The 16,276-nt window shown below is 39.3% G+C and overlaps 1 protein-coding gene across 11 annotated transcripts in view; it reads right to left on the bottom strand.

The window, feature by feature from the left end:
• Nfia (nuclear factor I A) overlaps positions 1–16,276 on the bottom strand; it is a 362,119-nt gene that overhangs the window by 108,612 nt on the left and 237,231 nt on the right. For all 11 annotated transcript variants that reach the window (XM_074079960.1, XM_074079959.1, XM_074079963.1 and 8 more), the window contains one exon: positions 14,724–14,798. In XM_074079960.1, the coding sequence (XP_073936061.1) occupies positions 14,724–14,798 (75 nt within the window). The remainder of the gene's footprint in view (positions 1–14,723; positions 14,799–16,276) is intronic.

A 16,276-nucleotide genomic window follows, 5' to 3' on the forward strand; every position in this document is an offset into this window, starting at 1 on the left:
GCCATCATCACATCTGCATTTGTGATCTGGAAATATCACTCAGCCATGAGCGCAGGAATGGGATATGGAGGGTGGCTGAAGAATTAATCGGTGAAGCCAGAGGTCACTGGGGTCATCTAAGTAAGGTAAGATAGAGACAGGGTCTAAATGTCAGGATTGAAAGGAGGAGTCTGACTCAGCTATTTAGGGGTAAAATCAAGGAAATGTGTTGACTGTTAAGTTGGTAATAATGGGATGGTTCCCTGGATTGTTACTTGGGAAACTGGATGAACTGTGGTGTCATAAGGGAAATACAGAACCAGAAGAAGGTATGAAGCAATATAACAATTTCTAAGACTACACACACTGAGTCGTTTGATTAATAGCAATGATTAAATTTTAATAACTGTCATTATATAAAGACAGTCATTGCTGAGAAGTGGAAAACTGAAATGCACGTACACTTTTTAGTTCAAAAGCGAATGGTTATGCTTGACGGTAAGTGTAAACAGAGTTCTACCTAATGTAGCTAGTCATTTCATACTTTGCTTTTTATAGTAAATTTATTTGCACTATTTCCTTTTTTATTCCATGATATTATATATATATATATATATATATATATATATATATATATATATATATATATGAAATAGGCCATGGTTACTGGTCTTAGCAGCTGTACATCTAACAGGTTCTTTGGGCCGTCTAGAGTCCAGAGTTACACCTTCTGATAACTAAAGAAAAAAGACAAGGCTAGCCAGTGTCAAAGGTCTGTGTTTATTTTTTTGTGACAAATCTCAGTTTGGAACTGAGGCCTCAGCTGCTTCAATACTGAGCACAGAGGAAATGGCAGAATCATCCCCATGGAGGCAGAGAGAGAGTGAGACGTGAGTGAGAAGGCCTGGCCCAAACTGAGGGGGAGCTCTGAGGCCTTCTCCCTAGTGGCGGCCATTAGCTGCACCTGTACTGAGCACTTATCAATGGGGTGACCTCTCCTAGAAAAATGTCTTTTCTCTTGATTATCTTTTAAAAATGTCAAGGCAGCCAGAATAGTTTAACAAGGAAAAATGCATGCATAAATAGAGTGTGCCTCGCAGACAAAAAACAAGTAAGTCCACATAAATGTTCCTTGACAAGTCCCCATATTGACTTCTTGTGAACTGCCTGGTGCACTGTAATTGTAAGGCAGCAAATGGTACCCGGAGGCCCCAGCAAAGTGCCTTATTGGACTTCTGGTGAGTAACTTCAGAGCCTCGCAAACTGTTTTGTGTGTGTGATGAATTTTAAAACATTGCTAAATTTCTGAAATGCAAATGACTCTCACAATTTGGGTTAGATAATCCTAATGAGGCACAGCCCCAAATTCTGCCTCCTTGAGGAGGTCCTCACCAGGAGACATCCATGCAGGAGGGCCAGCTTATTGGGATTGACTCTGACTCAGTGGTACTGTTAGGGCCAAAGAGAAGGCCTCACACCTGAGGGTTAGGGGTCTCTGTCAGAGTGTCCCTGCAATGGGCGGGGCATTCTCCCTGCCTCCCTTCTGGAGATCAGGTAGAGCCTTTGACAGGTAATGAAGAACTCCAGAAGGAGGCAGTAGGCAGGTTTTTCTGAGTACTTGGGAAGCCATATTTTGATAAGCACTTTACTTATAACACCAAGTTGAATCCTCAAAACAACCCATTCAGGAAAGTACATTTTCTAGATGAGGAGCACTAAGCTTTAGACTTAGATGAAATCACCCCCCTTTCATAACAGAAAAGTCAAAAAAGAAAGAGTATTAAAACATAAGGATGTCTGACCTGTGCCTTTCTTACTGTAAAGAAAGACCTGTGTCTTTCTTACTCTCCTGTAAAGAACTGGCTTTAAACTTGAGAAAATAAAAAGACATATGGTGCCTCAGTCCCCAGAAGGTTTACAGACTAAGAGGAAACTTAAAGTAATACCTGCATATCTAATACAATAGTGACTATGCTAAATCTCAGAGGAGAAATACAGAGAATGTGTTGGAAAGTTCTGAGGCATTACAGATCTCACTGGCTTGTAGGATGAAAGCAGACTGATTCAGAAGAAGAGATACTAACACTGCACCTCGGATCACGCTCAGGGCTAAAGAAGCAGAGGAAAAAACACAGGAGGCCTTTTAGCATATTAACTTTGGAAGCAGGAAGCACTGAGGACAATTTCTGGGTAGGGAAGAGATAATGGTTAAATCTGAGGAGCATTCATGTGGCAATAGCACACAGAATGCATGAAATGGGGCTCAGATTCTGCAAGGGGAATAATGGTGCAGGAGTCCTAGAGATAGGGTATGGAGGCCTAGACTATGCTGTCAGGAAAAAACACAGAAACTGTGCAATGGATATGTGATACATCTTCCCAGACATCAATAGACCTAAGAGACTTGTATTCAACTGTGTACTAGGAAAGGACATGCACTTAAGTAAATGGTCATATTCTTCTAACAGATATAAAACACCAATGAGACATATATAACTGTGCTTTTTAGCTAATAGTGGTTTTGTATCCTTTTTTTTTTTTTTTTTTTTTTGCAAATTGTGGAATAAAAGTTGTCAAGGGCTAAATGACTTCTCTGATGTCACTTAAATTCTGGCCTATTCAGGATACTACGTTCAGTTTCTGAGGCTGAAGATTTAGGTGTCTTCTAGTGATTACAAAGATTACAGGGCCACTGCCAGTCACAGGCAGGGATGTTAAAGAAGGGTGGAGCAACTGCAGCACCTCCTTCTGTTCCATACATTGTCAAATCTGATTTTGCTCCATTTATGTTTGACTGTAGGCTTTTCCATTCTTTAATTATTTCACATGCAAAATTTTCTCCCCAACTAGATGAGTTGCATTTTGAAGGCTACAAAGATAGACATCATGGGGGATGAAACTAAATGCTGGTCTGAGACTGGAAGAGATTTCTAGAGCTCCAGCTTGCCAATAACACCTGGATTTGGTTAAGTCATTAAAAACTGTTTGGACCTTATAATTCTAGTACTAATTACAATAAACATGCAAAATCACCCCCACCCCACCACCCACTGTGATGACCGTCATCACCATAATTTATTAAGCATCATTTATGGGCCAGACTAAGAGCTTTAAGCCTATCATCCCATTTCATCACCACAATACCACTAGGAAGAAACTGAGGCACAAAGAGGTTGAGCAACTTTCCTACATCATGAAGTCAGATGTCAAACCACATGACCTTTAATCAGGCAGTTCCCAGAGCTTCTTCTGTGTTCCTAAACAGCTCACTACAGTTTTGTGTACACAACTAATGATCAATGGGTAGGCTTTGAATCGAGGACAGTAAATAGTGATCCTCTCTACTTGCCCCTCTAAACCTGAAGCTATGCAAATGAAGCTTAGAACTCTATAACTATGCATGAAATAGTAACGAAGAGCTCCTCATTTCTTAAGCTAATGCTGCAGTTACCCTAGCCTGAAGTACCTTGGTTCCACCAAGGAGTTTTTCTCAAAACATTAACATTTGGAAATTGTGCCTTCAGATGTTATTTCTAAGTCATGTATTCCCTCTTCCCCCTCTTTCCTGTCATGAGTAGAATGTACTCTTTGTGTCATTTCTTAATAAATGGTTTGCTATTAAGGAATCATTATAGTACTGTGGGCTACTGGAAGAAAGGGGTTACTTTAGTAGCCAACCCTTTTAATGACCTGCTTTTCTGTACACATTAGTAGTTGGATAAGGTTGTGGTTATTGAACTTCTGCCATCCAATAGAGACAATCTGCTCAGGCTTGCATTGTTGGAAAGAGAGGATGATGGAAGAAAAAAATCTATCCAAACTTCCAAACTACTCTGCCTGGGAGACGACAGCACTGAGTTTACAACTTGTTCAACAGGAATCAGCAGGGAACATTAACTGAATGACTACTAGTGTGTCCAGCCTATTGCTAATGGTACATATCCCCCAAGAGGACACACTCCGTGGAATGCAATGCATATTTATGGAGCACCTTGAAGGTGCCAGGCATTGTTCCAGATGCTTCAGAAAAACAGTGGACAAGAGAGATGAAAATCCTGCCCTTGTGGGGTTTACAGCTTAGAGATTAACCATCATAGTTACTCCTTCCTCCAATCTACATGGTCACAAAAGAATGTGGAATAAGGGCAATTGTGCTTCCCACAAAAAAAGACTATAAGGATTTATCACTCAATTTCCAACTTAAAAAATAACTATGAAAAATTGAGGTATGCTTTTTCTTCAGATTACATGGTCTAAAACACTCACAGAGTCTTTGGGAGCTTGTACTTTAAGGCTGGGGGTGGGGTGGGGAGCCCAACAACAGCACACAGTTCTATGGGCACAGAACAATTTAGTGTTGTTTTGCATTCCAGAGGCAAAGATCTTGTAAGAAAGTCCATGTCACTGGCACAAAAGGAGTGAACATGGGAAAATACTTGTTCTTCTTTCTATCAAAGGCACAGTTGTGAAACGCACAATGCTATGAAAACTCAAGCAAATCTGGAATCATCGTTAAAGGGAATTAACTTGGAAAGTAATTTATGGCAAGAAAATCCAACTCCTTTGTTATCTTTCTTTTACTGTAATATGCTTCCTGAACACTGCCCTATAAGAAAGGGCTTTTAGAAAGAAAAAAAATAAGTATAGTAAAATTAACTCATTTTATCAATTTGTGCTCTCTGCCAGAGTTTTCTGACTGTGGCTATGAGGGGCTGTAAAACTGATGAATTTGCATGGAAAAAGAAACCAGTGTAAGTAATTTGTGTAAGAGGTAACACGGACATACACGGCTATAATTCAGACACCCTGCAGATAGCAGACTGCTGCAGTGTGAGCAGTTATGGGTTAGAAAAATGACCACACTGCAGTCAGTCTGCCTCGAATGGAAATCAATCATAAAGGTACTTTCTCTGCAGCTTCTACGCCACAGTCTTCAGCACCTCCTTTGCCAAGCAGATTTCTGGTCTGTAAACCCTGTGCTGATCTCCCTTTTCTACCTTGGCTTTCTAAAAGGTCTGGCCAAAAGCAGGCTAGGAGTATGGTTTTCCAAACAGAAACATAAAAGAAAGGTACTGAACGAAAACGTGGATTTCCCTCTATGTGAAAATGAGCTTGCCCGCTATTAAAGGATTTAAGCAATGCCTTTCATGAAATGTAGTAGTAGGCGCCAAAAGCCAGCAGAATGTTTTTAACCCCTTGAGAGGAATATGCTAACACAGGCAGACCACCTTATTCACATGACCACAACTTGTAGACCTAAGTTAAGGAGTGTGTGTGTGTGTGTGTGTGTGTGTATGTGTGTGTGTGTGTGTGTGTGTTGGTAGGAGGAGTAGAAGGAGGTCTGTAGAGGAATTTTAATTTCTAAAAAAATGGTTCCTTTTTATTAAAATAGAAGTAATTCCCAGATGCCCTCTCCCATCCCCTCTGAATCATGACTATGATTTATCTTTGACAGACAACTTGTGGATTTAATTTATGAATTACACATATCAGGCACTTTATTGTCAAAAAGAAAGCTCGGTCTTCTCTTGGTTGAGAAACTTAGACATCTGCTAGATAGAGAAAGCAACCGTCTTATTTCTGCACTCCTCTCAACACACAGCATGGGTCACTTCGTAGATTACATATGCAACACATGTACATGTCTGTGGAACTGAACTAAAATCATATGGGCTTGTTAATGAAAAATAGCTAAGAACTAATATCTACTGACTTTTTTATTACATGCAAGGCAATGTGTTAGGTGTTTTATCTGAAATAGCCCATTTTCTCCTTACAGAAACCCTGTGGAATATGCATTTGTATTATTCTCATTTACAAATGAGGAAATGAGCTGTAATTTTAGTGACATGATCAGGATCATGCAGCTAAAAAAGTAACAGTGTAGCAATCGGAAGTTAGGGATTTCCTAGATATTTGCCTAAAGACCAGAAACACTTCTGATATCCCTGTCTTTCCTGTGTCGTGAATAACTAGAAAGATGAATTGAATGAGATTCAAATAGAAAAATAATGATCACCCATCACGTAAGGGACAACACTTCTATCTTATCCTTGCCCTTCTCACTTCTTTGTTTTTATAGGTCTTCAGTGTGAGGAGTCAGTCAGGTCTCCATTGGACATGGGGCCCTGACACGTGGTCTTAGCAGAGCAGTCAAGGAGGGGTGAGCAGCGCTGACTGATCTCCTCCTGCATTAGTGGCTTCTGCCTTTGGGACTGAAATTGATTTTCTGCATTTTAGAGTATCATCTCGTCTTGGCTTTTGGTTGAGGTCAAATGTGGTACCTGTTTAGTATATGATATAGCCTCAGCCATGGGATTCAGTCTTCCTTGACAAAGGATGGATTTGATGGCCTAAGAGGTCTTATCACCACAATGATCTATAAGCCAAGGAAGGGCTTCTACACATAAGCCCCTTCACCCAGAGTGCAGTGGGATCATCTGACCATTAGCTATTAAGAAACCAAGCTTTATCAATGAGTCCCTTCCCAACAATGTACTAATCCAGCTGTCTACAAAAAATAACTGTTTTCACCAAGAACTGTTTAATTCTTTCCTCCTTCAGCAACTGAGAAATCCCAGGTGTTCATATGTACTCCTGATAATCACATGCTAGATTAGTTTGGTTCCTGTATTTGACAGTGTGTGGCTTTGCTGAGTGTGGCTTCCACCAATGTCATCCTAGTGCTACCACCAATAGCCTCTATAACCAGAGTTAGCTAGGATAATATATCCTAGACCAAATCTCAATAATATCTGTGACATTATCATGAGATGATAAAGGATTTCTGTCAGGATTTTGGAAACTACAAAGTGCGTTTTAGTTCTCCAATCTTACTAGATATGAATATCTGCTCTTAAAAAATAAGGCTTACGTGCACATAAAGGGTTACTAAAAGCACATTGTCAGTAATCACCGCCATGATTTTTGTTTATGATGCAAATACAAAAAAAATTAAAATACTATAGAATTAAGTACTACTTTTAAAACTTTTACCCAAATAATTCAGGCATGACTAGCCATTTAAAAAGGTTGTTAATGTGTCAGTATTAGATTGAGAATTTTTAAAACACACTGATACCTATACATACCCACTAGTTAAGCAGAACATTGCAGAAATATAGACTTTACCTAAAAATGTGAGGAATGATATTTGATATAGTCTAAGAACTTTTGTAAATGCTACAATGTACCCCTAGCACAATGATTTAAAAAAGAAAAAGAAAAAAAAAACAGGATCTGCAACTTCCACATATTAATTACCAACATCTGAGATTTAAAAAAAATAATTTTCTGTCTTTCTATAGCAGATGACAGGTAGCTAGTATTTTTGCTGATAGTGGTCAGCTCATGGTGGAAGATCAATAATGGTTAGTAATGGTCATAGTAGTTACCATTATTGAGCCCCATCTGTATGGCAGACACCAGAAATTCTTTCATTTAGTCCTTGTAACTCTCCTAAGGGGCATCATCATTTCAGCACTAAGACTTAGGTTCAGCACACAGTGGGAACTTAATATTTTTCTGTTAAATAACTGATCATAATCTATGAGGAGAAAACAGCTGAAAGGGGTTAAATATTGCCCAAAGTCATACAGCTAATAGGTGGAAGAGCTTGATCCCCAACTCTGTTCTTGAACTATTTTATGATAGCCTGCTTCCATTCTGAATGTGGATTTTATATAGGAAGTATAACCAATGAGTTACCTAGAAAAGATGAGAGATAGAGGAATGTAACAATTAAAGACCAAGACTGCAAATTGGTACATACATGAAGTATTGTGTGTTTTGGTTTTCCCTAGTTCAAATCTTTGCAATAACAGTGGGCATAGTCTGAAAAATTTAGCAGAAGCTTCAGCTGAGAACAGAGAACAAAGGGCCTCCAAATACTGCCATAAAGACTCCTATTGCCAGCTCTAACCAGAAAGGTGGAAGTAGTAGGAGTGTATCAGAGGATGGAGCTTCATGAACAGCACTGCCTGAAGCATCCACTGGTGTCATAGACTGACTGCCCTAGTCCTACTTTCAGCTGGTACAGTGGTCTGTGATATAACGGCTAGGGAACACATCTAATACAAGGTACATGCACATTTCAGATGGGGAGGCAGAGTCAGCTGAGGATAGTCACCCCACAGCAGAGGCCACCTCTTCCCTTGTGTGGCTCATTCTCTATTGTGTGACGAGCACTTGAAATCATGCTTGGCCATACATACTCTGAGCTGGGACTCAGAAAAAATGGTAGTTTCATGAAAATTTCTATTTCTGCTGGTCCATTCCATTTATTGCCAGCTTTACTATCCAAATATTCACCCCAAATATGTCAATAAAAATTATACAACAAAACATCCTTCTGAACTAATTCAATTTCAATATTTATTTTGAAATGTTATTGAGTTACAGTGGAGGAAACCCACTAAATTAAATAAGCCACACTGATATTGTTTCCTCCTAAGAGTGGGGTAATATTTATTATTTTATGTCTTTATGAGGGGTTGATTAAAACTTAGAAAGTGAAAATTTGCAGTGCCATATATATTTAGAATAAGGTGACTGAGATTAAAAACAAATAAAACATAGGACCAATCAGCATTTTCCACTATGTAACTTAACAGATTTTCTTTAAAACTGTATTTGGAGATAGACATTATCATTTTTTTTTAAAGGCCATCCAACCTATTGTCTGCTACGTACCATACCCTCCATCTAAAAGAGGTGCCACTGACTTCTTCAGATATAAAATGTGTGATGTTCATTTTAAAATTACTAGTAGAGCCTGCTATTGACCATCTAATTATGCCGAGTTCCATTTATAAACATAGCTAACCACTAAGTTTATGGAGACTTTTTGTGCTGCTTTAATAGGATATTGATCGAGAGCATAGTTTGAGTGGACTGCCATTGAATTGTGTAATGGCAAACAAAAGGCAAGGTCAGAGCAACTGTTCCTGCTTGGGCTGCAGTCTATTTTTTATCATCATCTTTTTGTTTCTTCCTTTAATACTCCAGCACAAATGATTTCTTGCAAAAGAAGATCTTGCTTAAGAATATAAATTATTTCAAAAATTAATTTGCATGCCAAGATCACAGCTATCCTGGTCCTTGATATAGGACAGCCAACAGGCCACTTGCTCAGACAAGGAAGTTTCAAATCTATCCCACTTGAGTAATGACCAAAGGGACAGCAAATATTTAAATAGTACCCCAAAGGACTGGATGCTTGGAAGTTCTTGTCTTAGACCCATTTCTTCATTTAGTCCTTCTGCACAAGAACATTTTGTATTTTCAAGTATGGGCTTGTTGCTACCAAACAGTTTCATTTTCTTATTGTGCCTTGTGGTCGAGTTCATTCCGTTTCAGTTGCTCCAGCATGTCAGGTGAGAGTATGGCTAACCATTCTTATGAAATTGCTGGCTTGAAAACCCACATGCACGGATATGGGCACTCAAAGACATGCCAAGAATCTCGAGACTTGAAAAAGAAGTTTAAAAATAAACTGCATTTGGATCTTTACGAGGATTCCTGTGCAAGGCTGGATAGAGTGTGCATTACCAAGGCAGAAAACAGCCACTAGGGTGCCACCTCATGCCAGGCTGAGGCATAAGCCTGGTTCCATTCACTGCCACTCTCCATTGACAAACAACTTGGGAACCCTGAAGTCCACCCAGCAGCCAAGCTTTGTGGCAGAGCCAGGACAATTCAGCTGCTGGATTTTAATAGATTCTGCAGCAGTACAGCAGGAACCAAAACTCAGTCTGGGTAACTGAGAGTGGTTTTCACACCCAAAGACGCTAAGGCTGGCCACAGTGTACTGAGAATCCTGGCTTTTCAAAATTCCAGGGTTGTGAAGTCATCCTTAGCCACGAAGTTTACTTAACCCTTGCAGCCGCCTTGGGTGCACAAACCACTGCTAGAAAATTAGAACTCACCAGGCCAGAGTCACAATGGCCTGTGTGTATTTGCGGTTTCCCTCTTTCCCAGTGAAGTATTTATGGTTTCAGAGTCACTCCACCGAGTTCAAGTAAAGTAGAGTCAGCACTTTAGAAGGAAATGGGCAGAAGTAGTGGATTTTGGGGGAGAACTTCCCGGGTTCATACCAGAAGGGACATTTGACAGCCTTGGGGCACATATTTTGAGGAAATACTAGAGCAAAATAAACAAAAGAGCGGGTGCTGACAGCGAGCCCTCAAAGCAGTGTCATTTAGCAGCTAGCAGAGTGCGCTCTCTGTAGCAATTTAAGGGAAAGAGACCAATCTGAAAATCCCTCTGGTAGGCTTTGTTTGAGAAGGTAGCATCGTGTAAAAGCCATCTCAACAGATGGCTCCTGTTTTCTTCCTCATGGTATTAGGCTAAAACAACTTCAGTGATTCTGATGCACACTGCTAGCACATGTGAACCGCTCCCCCAGAGCACGGAATACCGCTCTCTTTTTCTCTGGCACCGTGTCCAGTGGTCTGTACTTTCCCCTGCTACAGAACAAGGTAATAAATAACTAGAACTACTTTCAGATGGTCCTACCACATGGGGGAAAGGCAGCAATAGAACAAGTACAGATGCATTTTTATGCTATGCTATAGAAACTGAACTTTCCTTTCTTGCCTTTCACAGACTTTAAATGATGTCAAAAATTAGAGGACAGGAGGCAAGAGTGCCAGGGGAGTTCATGGGCGCCTGAAGCTTCAGCCGGTCAGCAGGAGTCCTGAGTATAACAGCTCCATGCCGCTGATCCCTAGGATTTAAGGTCAAGCAGCCTGGCTGCCTGACCCAACAGTCTGGCTTGAGGTTCTGTGTCATTGCCACCTTGGTAGTAACACTATCATAAACAACAAACTTAGCACATAGTTATTTCAGCAAATCCTAATGAGGAACTGCTAAAAAGACACCTCCTCCCTCTATTACAGTTAAAAGAAGGAAAACTAAAGGGAGAAACTAACTGGAAACCTGGTGAAAGCAAATATTCATATTATCACATTTAAAAATTGAATCCTAAATATTCTAAGTAGAAAGAGAGTTATTTTTCAAAGTAAAAGCCATCATTATTGATTACTGTGAAATTTCCAGGTATATATATGTGGTCATAATTAGCTGTGATTGGGGTGAGGTGGCAGAATAAATGGGGCTGGGACACTTAGGAGGAGGAGATTATGAAGAAATTTGCAGCTCAGTGGAAGAAATTCTAAGATATGGAGGCCATTAAAAACATCCAGGTATAAGGCAAAACCACGGAGAGGGTAAAAAGATAGGGATGGGGGAGCTGATTTGAATAGGTGGACCACAGTACTTTCTGGGTAGAGAAACTATTCTGTGTGATATGTAGGTATGTGTTGTTGCACACTGTCAGAACCAATGCAATGCACGGCAGGAGCAGGAAGTACAAGAGTGAACCCAACTCGATCTATGGACTCCAGTTAACAGTTACGTGCCAATACTGGCTCATCAATTTTAAGAACTGTGTGATACCAACAAAAGTTGTTAATAATTGAGGAAATTGTTTCTGTACTTCCTGTTAACCTACAATGATAAAACTCAAAGACTGCTCTAAAAAATATAAAGTTGGGGCTGGAAGTGTAGCTCTGTGGCAGAGCATTTGCTCAGAATGTGCAAGGTTCTGGGTTTGATCCCCAGCACTGGGAAAAAAAGTACCATAAAGTCTATTAGTAAAAGACAAAATCAGACCTGAAAACAAATCCAGGAAAAAAACAAAGTATCTTTACTTTGGTCTGGTTTATATGAAAATAGTTTTAATCTTTTTTTTTAATGTACAAGATAATAAGCTAGAAGTTTATCGACTCAGTAAGAACAGATGACTCATAAAAGCCCAAGTGGTTGGATTCTACTTAGCTATATGATACAGTTACAGTAGAGACTATCACAAAAATGTTTGTCTTAAGCCAGCTGAACATAGTCAAGTAAAAGGGCAAGATGTTTAGTGTTTTGAGTATTATGATTTCTTTCCTCTGTAAAAAAGGACACTTGACCCCAACCATGGGAGAACTAAATGAGACAGTGTCTACCACATACCTAGCACAATGCCTGACATATAATGTGTGCTTGATAAATTCTAGCTACCCTAAGTTTTCATACTAACATTGTATTATGCTCCTAACAGGGCTAGCATCATGGATTTAATCAACTTACATAGCTGTTACCTTATTTCTTTTTCAAGCATGCAGGGTGCACGCCAGCCCTACTCACCTGCAAAAAGCATCCCATACAGCACTAAAATGGAGGCTCAGCTCCTCCAACATGGGCTCAAAGGAGGAAGACAGTAGTGCTGTGAGAATGGTTAAGTGCTTCGACTCCCTTATGTGGTTTAAGTGGTAAGCTTTCCAGAAAGGTGTGCAAGCGAGGAAACCTGAGCTTAGGGATCTCCATACCAGCACTAAGGCAATTTGTAAAATATACCCTGACAAACCTAGATTAAAGATCTATAAGGAAGAGAGGGTCTCTGGAATACAGCTGACCAGTTTGGCCTGAAGCCATGTTTTAGCTGACACAGCCCAGTCCCACTCTTGCCAAACAGTTTCAGTCAGCACAAGGCCATGTGTGAGTGAGTCCTGGAGCGATTACACAGCAGTGTGCAGAATCAAAAAGCATTCAGGAGCTGAAGGATGTGCAGGATGCCAGGCATTGGCTACACAACCCCTTAAACAGGGACAGGAAACAAATCCAGGTCCCTTGGCACATTCAATCCCAGTGCGGCCATCCCCTCTGGCAGTCTTGAAGACAGGTTTAGAATTCACTCGGCAACCATGCCGCCTTAGATACTATGGAGAAGGGGGATGAAAGGAGAGTACAGGAAGTGGAAGAAGGATGCAGTGATGTAGGGATAGTTCTGAGCTATGTGGGCCTTTTCTTACAATCCCCAGGCCATGGAGTACTGATGGTAATGAAGACTAAATGTAAGCATTACAGCAGCCAGGGAAGAATAAAATGGTCTACTGCTCCAATCCTAGAGTTAAAAGGATTTTTGTTTCAATCTTTAAAGCTAAATTTGGATCTCAGTAAGGGCTCAATAAATGTATCTCCCTGTTAGGCTACTATGACAGGTATACTCTAATATGTATGCTTTATACTACTAGTAACAGTGCAATTATAAGAAAAATGTGGAATATTGATCACATTTAAATGTTTTACAAAGTAAAAAAGTATATACATATGCATTGTTATTTCTCTATGGCAACAACTGGCTCATCAGTTGTATAATAACCAGGGCAGCATATGTCCTCTAGGTTAAGCAAGCAATCCAGTCTCCTCTCAACTGGGTGGTACTTTCGGCATGCTTCAGACCACAGCAGCTTCTCCACTCCAAGCCATCACCTGCTGCTTCTAATGACTAGTACCTTGGGATTCTATCTTGCTACACAGGAGCACCTCAGCATCAACCAGAGAGTCCAAGACCCCCAGAATTCTGATGCCCATAGTTGTCTTCCCATAGACAACTGCCTAGACTCACATAGATCTTTTTTCAAGTTCCCTTAAGCCAACCTAAGAGTAGGATTCTTATATTACCAAGAACCACTGACCCACTGTTTGACTTCAAGTAAATAACTTCAATAGATCCTCTATTTAACCCATCTATAAACAAGGGGTTAATTTTGTATCTGACAAGTTTAATGCAAGGATTAATTTATGAAGCATCCTCAAAGAGCTAGCACAGTGCCTAGCAGGTAGCGCAGTGCCTAGCAGGTAGTAAATGTGCAAGAGTTCCCAGATTCCTCCCCTCCCCCACATTGTATCCTTCTTTCTAGACTTTTCCAGCTTGTGAATGACTGAAATAACAACAGACACTCTGGGCTTGGAAGATCAGGGTGGCTTGACCTGCCTGCCTACCCTGGTATCTTGTCATGAGACTGACTGGCTTACCTGGTCAATCTTGAGAATCTGTAACACAGTAAGTATGTGTGTGTGTGTGTGGGGGGGGTATGAACCAGAAATGAAAATATGTACTTTTTACTCCATTTCAAGTAGTTTGAAGAAAGCCATGTTTAACTAAGTAAATTTTACCTATATGTGGCATTGTGAAGTAGGTGAGGGATAAAAAATAAAGTTTTAATATTTGGTATGTAGCTTTCCTTTTCCTAACTGAGAGCTAGAACATCACAGTCATTGTAGGCATGCTTTTAAATAAAAAACAGAGATGTTCTTAAGGGAAGGCAACTGGAAAGAGAGAGAGAGGGGAGAGGGAGAGAGGACAGAAAGAGAGAAAGAAAGAAAGAGAGAGAATGAGACTCCATACTTCTCATTGGACTATATGGTTTATGCCATAGCAAAAAATATAATCAATGGGCCTTTGATCAAAGGAACGGGATGGTGGCAGGTACTGCTCACTCACTGTTGTTAGTCCTTATTGACAAGCTGGTAATGACCATGCTGTATTGTGTCACTCACAGTGAAGGAATTAGCATTGTTTAAAGGTCAGAAACAAATTCTTTTTTAAAATGCAGAATTTCTTAGAAATCAGGGAAGACTAAGAATTTTTAAAAACTAAGTTCACATTATATATTAGGGTGTTTGTGAGACACTCAGAATTCGACCCTTCCCCTCAGGCCTCAGATTAAAATATTTAATTTTTTCTGATTTAAAATCTTGGCTTTTAAACAAACTCTTTGGCAAAATTCTTCTGATAAAGAAGAACAGAAATAAAAAGGGGATTCTGAAAGGCTTTGGTGTCTCTAGAAGGCCTAGATAGAGTAAATAAAAACCCAAAGCAAATCTGAACCAAATCAGAGCAAAATTATACTTACTCTGTGACACTCTTACTAGCTCAGTCACACTGAAAACACCTGATGTGACAAAACTGTCCTGGAAGCCCAAATGTCCTGTGGAAACAAAAACAAAAGAAAACCAAGTGTCATAAATAGAAGACGTTCGACAACAGAGTTCTAAATATTCGTTTCGTTATGATTAAAAAAATGTGATGGCTAAATCTCACAGTCGGCTTTGTTTGAGTTTCCGTGGGAGGGCACAGTCATTTGGTTATGGAGACAGCTTTCGGTTTGAATCTAGGGGTTGTGGAAAGCTATGACACAACTGGGTGATTTTTGAGATGTTTAAAAATTCAACAGGAAATCCAAAACAAAAGACAATTTAAAAGAAATGGTTACCTTGAGTGACCTCTGAGAGCTTAACAATGGGGTAGACATGGCATACCTAAAAATCAGCCACGACAGCTAAATTCTGTCATAGTTTTAAAACACTATTTCTTAAAAGAACAGCAGATTGGTATTAGTTATCCACTCATTTGTATCACACAGGATTTAAACATGTCCCTTCATTTCTGGAGGCACTACAGGAAGAATTTTTTTAAAAACCCAGTCTAGGAAAAGCAAACTCACTTCATGAAACATGAAAACAAATTATTTTGTGCACAAATAAAATTTTAAACTTGTTTAAAGAACAAGAGTTTTTGGTGTTGGCTGATTTTTTTTTTAAAATCAATGGTTAAAAACTGTTTAATCATTGAATTTTATATCTTCTTCATTTTTTTACTAAATATACTTAACTTCCTTTAAGATACTGAATATTATATCTACTACCAATTACTCATGTAGTTTTATGGTGTATTCAGAAACATAAAGTTTACAAATGACAAGAAATTTGTAAACTATGACAAAGAGTTTTCCTCTGTGCCCTCTACAATTCTCTGATTCTGTAAGTCTCATGGAGTGGATCTGCTTGAGCAATCTGCCTGTAAAGTCTGGGAAGCCAGCTTATTCTTTACTGCTTTAAAACATGGCTCAGAGAAGCAGTTGTTAGCTGAAGAGGTTTTTAAAATAACTATTCTTTGCAATAAGAAACATACCTTTAAGAAATGCAACATAAGTGGACCAAACTGAATATGTAACAATCCATATTGCTGTAGTTTCATGTTTTATATATATTGTACACTTTTGATAAAAGTTAGATTTTATACAGTACTAAGGGGAAGTAAGTTTATCTGTCACACAGTACATGCACCAATAAATTTCTTAAATGTCATGCACATAAGCATACGCAAAAATTACATATTTTAGAGGATTATATAAGTGGACCTATGAGTTCCTCTTTTGGTTACAGTGGATTTTGTATAAGGAGTTTTACTAAGACTTAAATGAAAATTTGCAGTTAACTTTTGTGTAAAACACACAATTTGTAGTATTCTAGGCAAAACAGTTCCAATTTTCAGAATATAAAATAATTATAAAGAGCTTTATAAAACAAAATGACAAAAAATTCACCCTAAAAGTCTTAAGAAAATTCACCTGTCAAAACAACTCACACCCAGGTACTTAGTTGGCTCTTATTTGGTAAATGCCTG

Source organism: Castor canadensis, chromosome 7 (genome assembly GCF_047511655.1).
Source record: "Castor canadensis chromosome 7, mCasCan1.hap1v2, whole genome shotgun sequence".
NCBI classification, from domain to species: domain Eukaryota; kingdom Metazoa; phylum Chordata; class Mammalia; order Rodentia; family Castoridae; genus Castor; species Castor canadensis.